The sequence below is a fragment of the Haliotis rufescens genome, unplaced genomic scaffold (assembly GCF_023055435.1).
Source record: "Haliotis rufescens isolate VD_foot unplaced genomic scaffold, xgHalRufe1.0.p SCAF_19, whole genome shotgun sequence".
NCBI classification, from domain to species: Eukaryota; Metazoa; Mollusca; class Gastropoda; order Lepetellida; family Haliotidae; genus Haliotis; species Haliotis rufescens.
The window spans coordinates 17725175-17737084 of NW_025963879.1; the positions used below are offsets into that span (position 1 = coordinate 17725175).

At 41.5% G+C, this 11910-nt stretch overlaps 1 protein-coding gene across 1 annotated transcript; it reads right to left on the reverse strand.

The window, feature by feature from the left end:
- Positions 1 to 5277: 5277 nt before the first annotated feature.
- LOC124137637 lies at positions 5278 to 8732 on the reverse strand. Its single transcript, XM_048398747.1, has 3 exons — positions 8655 to 8732; positions 5899 to 6781; positions 5278 to 5419 (listed from the first exon to the last, which is right to left on the reverse strand). Exons 1-2 carry the CDS (start codon positions 8695 to 8697, stop codon positions 6261 to 6263), a joined length of 564 nt encoding a protein of 187 aa, XP_048254704.1. The 5' UTR covers positions 8698 to 8732; the 3' UTR covers positions 5278 to 5419; positions 5899 to 6260.
- Positions 8733 to 11910: the final 3178 nt, after the last annotated feature.

Below are 11910 nucleotides of genomic sequence, written 5' to 3' on the forward strand. Positions count from 1 at the left end.
TACCAGCGTTGTTGTACTGCCACTCCCATCTTGTAAATACCAATCCTAGAAATGAAGGTGAGCAAACAAAGAGGGCCATCTCATGTAGGACATATTTATATTATGTCAATCATAAGACCCGTGAAGATCCGGGGTAAAATAGGTCATCAGTAGGCCATTCTTGCCATAAAAGGCGACTATGCTTGTCGTAAGAGGCAACTAACGGGATCGGGTGGTCAGCTCGCTGACTAAAGTGATGCATATTGTCGTATACCAATTGCCTGGATCGATGCTCATGATGTCAATCACTGTATTGTCTGGTTCAGACTCGATTATTTACAGACCACCGTCATAAAGCTGGACCATTTCTGAATGCGGCGTTAAGCAACAAACAAACAAAAAACAAACAATCATTAGTTTTCAACTAAAGTGATTAATAGAAATGAATACATGAAAGACGAGCAGTTAGAGTTACTATATCATTATTCATTACGCGTCATCGCCCAAGGCTTTGCAGTCAGCCTGTTTACATAAATAACTTACTCCATGTTGCTCCGTGGGAATTTAGGGTAAAATTGTGTTCACAGTGTCGCATGATTAGGCCCATGTCGTGAGGCGACTGGATTAGATCGAGTGCGAGGTGCATCTCCATCTAACGTGTTGCTCATGATTTCAGTCACTGGTTTGCCATTATTGAGATTCAATTACTTTCAGGCAATTTATACATGGTTTGTATAATGCAGACTGCGGCGTTAAACAACAGTCACTTGCAATGCGTATAGCTCCTCTACTTTGGAAAGCCTGTTGTACAAGGGCCCTGTTCCACAGAGCGATCTTAGCATTATGTTGTCGTTAGTCTACTTTGTCTATGTTACAGTACAGGAGAAACGATCGTCTTAGCGCTAAGATAGCTTTGTGGTACGAGACCATTAAAATCATTAAAAATGTCCCTACATAATAATCACTACTGACCTGGTGATACGGCTGTAACTTTTTACGTATCATTCATCATTTCTCATTCATTGTACACATTTTAGTTGGGTCTTACGACAATCATGTTTTGGGTAAAAATAGTTTCTATAATCCAAATGGGGGCATTATATGCTAATCATAGGTTGTTTTAGAAGTTTTGGAGTTATGTTCTCTTGGTTTTTACCCTATTAAATATGCATCTATGGAAACGTGCGAAAAAGCACGTGTTCCTAAAGTTACTGATATAAGCTAGAATGCTGCGACGGTGTTGTGTAAAGCGATCAAGACCTCGTGACCTTGTTTTGGACCAGAGAATATTAAAAAGACACTAATACCTATGGAATACTGTAAGGGACATTCTCGCGATCTCGCATTCTCGCGATCTCGACAAGCTAAATATGCCAAACACACGAGAATGCGAGATCGCGAGAACGCGAGAATGTCCCTTACAGTATTCCATAAATACCTAATGTGAGGTAAGGTGAAATTGGGTTTAACGTCGTGTCCAAGATTATTGCACTTATATAGCGACGTGCATGCACGTGTGTGTTTAACATGAATACCCAAATCAGACACAGTATACTGACTCCAAGCCGACCAGTCCTTGTTTTAGCATTTTAATGCCGAGCGCCAGACAGGGTAACAACAAGTACCATGTTTTAACGTCTTTTGGTATGACGCGGCCCCGGACCTTCCGCTCTCTGGGCAGACGCTCTACCACTAGACTACGGAGGCGGTCCTAAATACCTAATGCATAAATATTATATATGGTTTTGAAAGACAGCCGGGTGTTTTACAATTTATCAGAAGAGAGAGGTAGTTTGTCTTTAAAATAAATCGTTCTGCTGACATATTGTTCAAATACCAATGATAGATAGTTTTTAATGTGTCTAACAACATAGGAAGCGACGCATATGAATATTTTTTTTTTTTAAATTCTATGTTTGATTTTATGCACATTATGAGACCTTTTAATTAAAACGGAAAATTTATCACAAACGAATCACCTGATATTTACCGGCATGCTGTATTGTAGCGCTATGGCTCTAGTATATTGTACTATAGAACCGGTTAGCCGTTCGTTAAGATCGCTTTGTTGAGGTTGCGATAATCTATTGTTCTGTGGTGTGTCATACTATCACGTGGGGCGGTCGGGTAGCCTAATGGTTAAAGCGTTCGCTCGTCACGCCGAAGACCCGGGTTCGATTCCCGACATGGGTACAATGTGTGAAGCCCATTTCTGGTGTCCCCCGCCGTGATATTGCTGGAATATCGATGAAAGATTATTGCACTTATATAGCGACGTGCATGCACGTGTGTGTGGCTACTTGTACTAGTCCGGACTGATGCCGATTTATAGTGCTAGCACACTGAGATACCATGCCGCAGTTTAACATGAGTACCCCACTCAGACACAGTATACTGACTCCGAGCCGACCAGTCCTTGTTTTAGCCCCTTAATGCCGAGCGCCAGGCAGGGTAACAACAAGTACCATCTTTTACCGTATTTTGGTATGACGCGGCCGGGGATCGAACCCCGGACCTTCCGCTCTCCGGGCGGACGCTTGGAAATCAAAGTTACAACAGAGAAACAATATTGAGTGTCTTATCTGGAATTGTGTATAGGAATTACAATGATGGCAATATTGATGTCGTGCAATATACAGTTCCAGCTTATGGCGTCTACATTTTTCTTTTGTTTGAGTACTTCAGAAATTTCACAGACTATTAAATCGAAAGACAAATATTGCTTACAACTGAGATTTTCAATCAACGTATCCCAACCAAAAGCCTGGTTAATAAAAGGCACAGAACCCTTTCCAAATATCCTTTGTACGATTCCGACTTTATCATGAGCATGTGTTTATGACTCACCAAAGAGTGGGCGTATCCTACCCTCCGGGGCATCCGTCACAAACACATGCAAAAACAAGTCAATTGTTCACCTGAAAAAAAGCACGGGGACATATGGTATAAGTCAAAATAGAGACTTGCCTCGGACATAATTTTTGTCCCTGATGCGTCAAATTTGGAAATGCCTTCTACATGTCTACCATAAAACACTTTGAAAGCTTTACTGAGGCCTAAAGCTTGAATGCTGTAACCTCGATTATACAACTTCTGATCAAGAGTCGTATCACAAAATAAAAGACGTATGCAAAGCGGCAGGTCGAGTGTTCACCTGAAAAAGTACGGGAACATATGGTTTTAAGTCAAATTTGGGAAGTGTAATGTCGCTGATGCGTCAAATTTGGAAATACATGCACACCATCAAACTTTATGAAAGCTTTACTGAGGCCTTAAATGTTGTCATTCTGATCAATGGAATACTTTGAAATCACATAATGTCGTAAAAGGCGACTAACGGGATCGGGTGGTCAGGCTCGCTGACTTGGTTTGATGCTTGTCATTGGTCCCAAATGCGTGGATCGATGCACAAGATGTCAATCACTGGATTGCCTGGTCCAGACTCGATTATTTACAGACCGCCGTCATGTAGCTGGAATATTGCCGAGTGCGGCGTAAAACAAAAAAAACCCCACAAAAACAATAAAAACCCATAATATTGTTCGTTCTTACCTGAAACTATTTAACTGTGTTCATTGAAAGGTTGATATACTGATTAAACACCAATATCTTGATTGTTTCTTCTTTTACCGGCATAAACTCTGTAGGACCGACCATTTAATTTGCTGTTATTTTACCGAAAAAATGGATTGACCCGGAAATGAAAAAAAACTAATTATGCTTCAGACTGTTGAGAAAAAGAGACATTGTCTGCCACAAAAATAACATTGTTGCAAGGTGTTTTTCTTAAAAACATATTCAGGGTCATACATCTGAGAAGAAAATCAAAACATTGTTATGTGGCAGTATATAATGTAAGTTTCTTTCTGGTGATTGTTAGTGGCAACTAATTGAAGCGCTTGTAAAATAGAGTGACCTCCCTTAGTTGTTAATGTTCCGTCCACGCCACGTCCTTGACACTTCAACAGTTCCTGTCGTCACAGCGTGCGAAAAATGGCTGACAAAAAACGGAGAAGAGAAACGGGTAAGTGGTTTAATCAACGTTTTCTCCAGACAATGCGATTTTAATAAAGTAGCCTATGGGCCTTTTTTTTTATAATTCACCTTCGATACGGACTACTTATTTTCGGCAAAAATATGTTTGCATGCTGTTTTGTTTGTTTGTTTGTTTGTTGTTTAACGCCGCACTCAGCAATATTCCAGCTATATGACGGCGGTCTGTAAATAATCGAGTCTGGACCAGACAATCCAGTGATTGACATCATGCGCATCGATCTACGCAATTGGGATACGATGACATGCATCAACCAAGTCAGCGAGCCTGACCACCCGATCCCGTTAGTCGCCTTTGACGACAAGCATAGTCGCCTTTTACGGCAAGCATGGGTTGCTGAAGACCTATTCTACCCCGGATCTTCACGGGTCTGTTTTGCATGCATTATCGATGTATTTTGATGTGATCCGTAAGGAAAGGTTATCAGTTATAGAGCAAGATATTAGACTTCGCCAATAATTTCAATCACTGTTTACGTCTTGAAGGTAGATCTAGTATTTGCCCAGTCCTTGTTAGTGTGAACAGGGATAATACACAGTATGCAATTCGTCTGTGGCTGACTGGGACTTTAACTACATGTATATTAATATATATTTATTTTATTAACAGTTTCAATTCCAGATCACGATGTGTTTTTGCTACCACACTGTTATTGTCAGCTGGGACCTGGTGGACGGATGGACGAGATGTCAGACAGTTTCGACTACAATTTCAGCAACTCCATCATCGTCAGCGTGTTCGAAGAACATACCTGACTACTGCCCATTTATTTGCAAGAACTGATAAAAAATGTCTCCCATATTATATTAGATAGCACGTTCTGATGCATATGATTATGGTAGTCAGACTAACCAAGAGAAATTACTTTGCTTGTCGCTTATTTATTTGTCGCCGCCATTTCTCACACGCTGTTTGTTTTCTGGATACGGTGTTGTCAATCGACCATGATTGGTTTTAGAAGGATACACCGGAAGTTATACCGCAGCTTTTGACCGAATTTCCCATAGCGCCGCTGTCAATCCGATAGTCAATCGGAACGGGAGGTGAGTTCGAGACAACCGGGAATTCGACGAATCCAAGTTCGATAAAATGAAGATCGACAGTATATTTGTCTTTACATCCCCTTTAATTACCTTAATTCGCGACAGGAAAGATTATGCAATGTGCTATAGAAGCCCACACTCCTATCAATGCTTTGTTTTACACAACTGAAGGCAATATGTGTATTGTTTATTTCGTTTTTATTTATGGTTTCACATTTTCACACATATCATTCTCGCTTCCTTCATCAGCGGGTACATTAGTTAGCCGAATGTTCGTCTTATCCAAGCAATCGGTTCATCATTTCTATAGTTTCTGTAATCAGATGTAGAACGGCATCTCGAGCTGAAACATACATGCATCAGGGATATTTTAAAAGAGAATGTCTCATAAGAATACTATAGGCTTTACCAGATAAAACAGAAACACAACTATTGTTATCTAGTTGCGATGACTGTGATTACAGTCTGGCATATTTTCAATAATCTTTTTCATATCAATCCCAATGTCATAATTTCATCAAGTGTTTACTATAAAATCCAATATCTGCCTTGCTGACAGACGAATCTCGACTGTACTCCCAAAACACTTTCCTAAACATTAGGTATCAATGAAAAGGTTTACCACAAGAGTTAGACGTTTACCACTTACACTTCAAAAACCCACGAGCACGGGTGTGATGCTCACAAACCTATAAACATAATCAGAGCAACCTCGTCAAATGTTTCTGTCAAGGAAACGCCATAGGATTCCGGCGCGTTAGACGTCAAGGCCACCATGTAGAATTAAACTAGATACATCACAAAAGACAGACGTACAATTACCTTCAACCTACCCGGGCCGGCAAAAGTATCATGCATTCCTGGGTATTTAACACGGACTTCTTGCAGGAGGTGAATGATATCCGCATCATCGTCAGGATCAAATTTGAAAGTGGATTGGTTCACAACGGTGTACTTGGCCTTGTTGTCTGTTATCATGTACTTCTTATTGTTCAGCTTCGGTGCATTGTCCATCGCAAACCGAAAAGCTGAGAAGTCAAGACCTAGGATGTACTGCATGACCTTCACGAAGTTGATCGGCACGTTGGACATTGTCCGCAGGGCTTTCTCCAGTGGTCGCCAGTTCGCCACGGCGAATTCAAACAATTCAAGCAAATGCCTGTTCTTCCTTTTTGAACTTCCAGCTACGGCATATTTATCATTGTCCATGATACCATCTCAAGCTTCTTCCCAGTGATCATGTCCCAAATGAAGGTCATGTTTGGATGAGGCTCCTTCATCTTCTCCTTGATGAACTGGGCCTGTTTGTTATTGGAAGCAGCCTTGTCGACAGCCAGGAACATGTTCTCGGGCTTCGCGGTGGCTAGTTTAAAAAGGTCGAAGAGATTTGGTGTTTGTCCTCTTGCAAGAGCAAGAACTATCCGGAGCTCAACGTTTGTCTTGGCAGCTTCGTCAATGATTTGTCCAGAGATGGGGCTGAGTTTGAAGACATTCTGAATGAGCTGGCCGATGAGGTTCTTCTCTCCCAGTAAGAGCTGAAGCTCTGTAAAGTCGAGGCCAGATTTCTCAATCATGCTCTTCAGGAGAGGAATGCTCTCAAACGTTTTCAGTAGGTTAGCCACCGCAACGTTGCCCCCTGCGTTGGCATCATCCACAGCAGGATGTACATTTTGTTGTATGGGAGAAGCTTGGATACCATTGCAAACTGTAATATAAAGATACTTCTTAATGAACAATCCACAAAATTACCAAACAAGATGTCCAATTTTCAATCATCATCGATCATCCAGGGTATGGTGTGTCCTTTATGTTATGGCAAGAACACTGGACCAATTTTCAACCATGGCTTAGTTTCGGAGTGACGTCTCTTATCACAAGAAAAGAACTAGGAAAGAATTGTTTTGAATTGATATCTCCTTTCAGCTTCGTGCCATAAGAATGTGGCTCAAAACGAAGCTGTTTTAGCGAATAGGTCCAGGGTGTGGATCATACTAGACAGGAGGTGGTGAGGTGAAATTGGGTTTAACGTCGCGTCCAAGATTATTGCACTTATATAGCGACGTGCATGTGTGTTTGTGTGGCTGCTTGTACTAGTCCGGACTAATGCCGATTTATACTGCTAGATCACTGAGATACCATGCCGCAGTTTAACATGAATACCCCACTCAGACACAGTATACTGACTCCGACGCGAAAAAGGTCTTGTTTCAGCCCCTTAATGCCGAGCGCCAGACAGGCTAACAACAAGTACCATCTTTTAACGTCTTTTGGTATGACGCGGCCGGGGATCGAACCCCGAGCCTTCCGCTCTCCGGGCGGACGCTCTACCACTAGACCACGGAGGCGGTCTACTTGACTGGAACATAATACGATGGGTAATCGAGGATTGCGTCCAAAATCAGAATATTGTTTACATACAAGGGAAGCGAGTGGTTCCGAGTATTGAATTTTTGATGAATGAGATGGTCACAGTGGGTACTGACATGTAACAGACATAAAGTGGCTGCTGCCGGAAAGAGGATAATATTTAGTGAATTGGTGTTTCAAAAAGTATCCAGTTACATATATATGGTGTGACAGCTTAATGTGGGTGAGAAACTATAAAAGACAGATACATATATATGGTATGACAGATTTATGTGGGTGAGAAACTATAAAAGACAGTTACATATATATGGTGTGGCAGCTTTATGTGGGTGAGAAACTATAAAAGACAGTTACATATATATGGTGTGACAGCTATATGTGAGTGAGAAACTATAAAAGACAGTTACATATATATGGTGTGACAGCTATGTGCGGGTGAGAAACTATAAAAGACAGTTACATATATATGGTGTGACTGCTATGTGCGGGTGAGAAACTATAAAAGACTGTTACATATATATGGTGTGGCAGCTTTATGTGGGTGAGAAACTATAAAAGACAGTTAAATATATATGGTGTGACAGCTTTATGTGGGTGAGAAACTATAAAAGACAGTTAAATATATATGGTGTGACAGCTATGTGCGGGCGAGAAACTATAAAAGACAGTTTAATATATATGGTGTGACAGCTATATGTGGGTGAGAAACTATAAAAGACAGTTACATATATATGGTGTGACAGCTATATGTGGGTGAGAAACTATAAAAGACAGTTAAATATATATGGTGTGACAGCTATGTGCGGGTGAGAAACTATAAAAGACAGTTACATATATATGGTGTGACAGCTATATGTGGGTGAGATACCTAAGGTGACAAAGATCACTCAGGTGAAACAGGAGGAAACATACAGGTAGCTCACAAATCAAGACTCATTGTCAGAACGAATCGGGGATTGAAACCCATAACAAGCAGATCCTGGCACTGTTAAGGGACGCAACCCTCAGAATGAATAGCGGTCCCTCATACCACTGGACCACTCATAAATGTAATACAGTGCATGAAGGGGAAAAAAACACTATAAAAGACACAAGGTCTGTCACTGAATTGATTAAAACGGTGGACATACTTTATCTAATATCCTTTTAATCCTTGACAGTAGAGGCATGTGAGATAGCACTGAATACAGACACGTACCACACATACATACCTATCAAGCACACCACCGACACCGGAAAAAGTCCCATCCTCATTGGACAAGATACACTTCCTAGTGGAAGCAACAAAAGTGAATTTGCGTCGTTATAGGAGGATCAGATCTTGGGTTAAAGGTTGGTATACTAAGGTAGCGGACTCACATTTCTTTATCGAGAAAAGCAACACCTGATCACATTCCCATACAGTTGTAATATTTATAATACGACCTCGCTGATACTGAGACAGGGTGTTTAGTGGAATTCCGATTTCTAGAGCGTGATGCGGTGCACGTTCTCTTCTCAAACCATGATGACGTCACGTTATGGTTGTAGCAGTTCATTCTGAACCCATTCGTCACCACTCGCCCCTTTCCGTAACCTGTCCCGGAATAACACGAGTTTGTCACGAATGCCATGAGAGGGGCACGAGTCGCTATTCGGCTTGTCCCGGAATAACACGAGTTGGTCACGAATGATTCTGAGCCATGAAATTACTGGTCATTCGTCACGGGCATTTTCTGCCGGTAATGTCTCCATTGCGCATTTGTCAATGCACAACGCCGACTCGAGTGAGTATGGTTTTACGCCGCTTTTAGCAATGTTCCAGCAATATCACGGCGGGGTACACCAGAAATGAGTTTCACACATTGAACTCATGTCGGGAATCGAACCCGGGTCTTCGGCGTGACGAGCGAACGCTTTAACCACTAGGCTACCCGACCGCCCCCACGCCGACTCGACACACACACTATTGTTGGTCACATTACATATCACCCCTGCTGTTGTCATAGACACACTTTTGGTTATGAAAGTCAGCTCGTCATTTTTTGTAAGTTAACATTTGTATGGCCAGTCAAAACTTAACGCATGACGAGTTAAATAAATAATCAAAAGGAACAATTCAGAGCATCAAGCCTTACCACGTCTGGTCAGTCGGGCAAGGTCTCAAAGGACGCCGATGGAGCCGCAATTCTATTATTAATGTCCATGCGTGACGTCTGATTCGCTGTCCAGAGTTGCCTGCCTTTGGTGTGCCAGACACCTAAGATCATAGGTTCAAATCCAAGATTCGCCCTGACTATATTTCTAGGTTTGTCAGCACCATATCCGTGCTCGTGGGTTTCACCAAAGAGATAAACGACTATGGCCAGTTTGAATTCGGGTTCTTGAAGAACTGGACCCACTTGCACAAAGCGATCTCAGCGCTAAGGCTATCGTAAGCCTATGTTAAAGTATTGGAGCTACGATCATCTTAGCGTTAAGATCGCTATGTGCGTATCAGAAATACGAAATAAAAAACCCTATTATTTCAGCAGGGATTCACATACTTATACACCAAGATGAACTCAAGTGATGAACTGGTATATAGTGTTTGTTTGTTGTTTAACGTCGCACTCAGCAATATTCCAGCTACATGATGGCGGTCTGTAAATAATCAAGTCTTGACCAGACAACACAGTAATTGATATCATGAGCATCGAGCAACGCATTTGGGATACGATGACATGCATCAACCAAGACAGCGAGCCTGACCACCCGATCGCCTCTTACGACAAGCGTAGTCGCCTTTTACAGCAAGCATTTATTATTACTTTGTTAGCGGAATATTTTATTTCAATATCGTCATTTGTGATTCTCGAATGTATGGTTAGTTTGTTGAAATAAGAATGAGATATATCTGATTGCGGTTGAATTTTCAGTAATACGAAAATTGATTGTGACGTCACAACTGGCACCGTCTGCACCTCAAGTTGCCCCACTGAGAGTCCAATGGCGGGAACAAGATATTTCAAAACTGAATTTACAAAACATATATTCTTCTGGTTCAACACGATCATACGGTGGCCCATAAGGGACATGGAGTCTGTTTTTCCATATTTTGATATTTCACCTACTTTTATCGTAACCTTTTGCAAATCAACACGATTTGTCTTACAAATATGTGATAAATCATGTGTTAAGAAGATTTTGAATCGCTGAAATGTGAAACGAAAATGTCAAATACTAAAATGAAAATGTCAAAAACTAAAGAGAAAATACAGAAAACTATTTCCACCGCGGTGGAAATATTATCACCTCGGTGGGAATAGTTTTCTGTGGTTTCATTTTAGTTTTAGACATTTTCGCTTTTGTTTTTGACATTGTCGTTTTTGTTTTTGACATTTTTATTTTAGTTTTTGACCTTTTCGTTTTGGTTTTTGACATTTCCATTTTAGTTTTTGACATTTTTGCTTCACATTTCAGCGACTCAATAGCTCCTAGAAAGTACATTTTCCATGTTTCGGTTGTTTTTATACATGATCTATAACATATTTGTATGAAAAAATTGTGTTAATTTGCTAAGTAAGTGAAACATCAAAATATTGAAATACAGACTCCATGTCCCTTATGGGCCACCGTCCGATCACCATAATCCCTTGTCCTTCAAGCAATGACCTCTATCCATGTTTTAGCCTGGTCAGTTTGCGATGACCTTTATTGATGTGTAGCCCTGGTGGCCTATATGCGATAACCTCCATTGGTGGGTTGCCCAGCATGGTTACCTTGCGATGACCTCATTCGATATCAGACACTGTAAATGTCACCATACTTTGGACAGATTACACACTGGTGTCATATATTCAGGTCATTCCAGAATATTTGAAGAGGTGAGGTGAGGCGAAATGGGGTTTATCGTTGCGTCCAAGATTATTGCACCTATATAGCGATGTGCATGCACGTGTGTGTGTGTGTGTGAGGCTGCTTGTCTCATAGTGCTACCCCACTAAGCTATCATGCTACAGTTTAATATGAATACCCCACCCCGACCAATCCTTGTGTTAGCCCCTAAATGCCGAGCGACAGGCAGGGTAACAACAAGTACCATCTCTTAACGTCGTTTGGTATGACCTGGCTGGGAATCAAACCACAGACGCTCTATCCACGAGACCACAGAGGGGGTACCTGTTATGGGGCCAAAATGCTTAGTTCTTTATTACTCACAAACGAACACAATTCCACAACGGCACGAGGGGTGGCTGAAAAGCTCTGAGCCTTACAATGATGAAATGTGTTGATGGAGTTAGTTGTTAAATATTCTTCAACACAATCCCCTCCGAGGTCCACACACTTCTGTAAACGATGCTGGAACGCCCAGGGCCCCGTTCCACAAAGCGACAGTAGTAAGTCAAAGTATGAGTGTCAAGATTTCTTTAGCACTGCGATCGCATTGTGGAGCGGACGTTTTGGTCCCACTAGAGTGGAAGACCTGGTAGTATAAAAGGTTCTCCA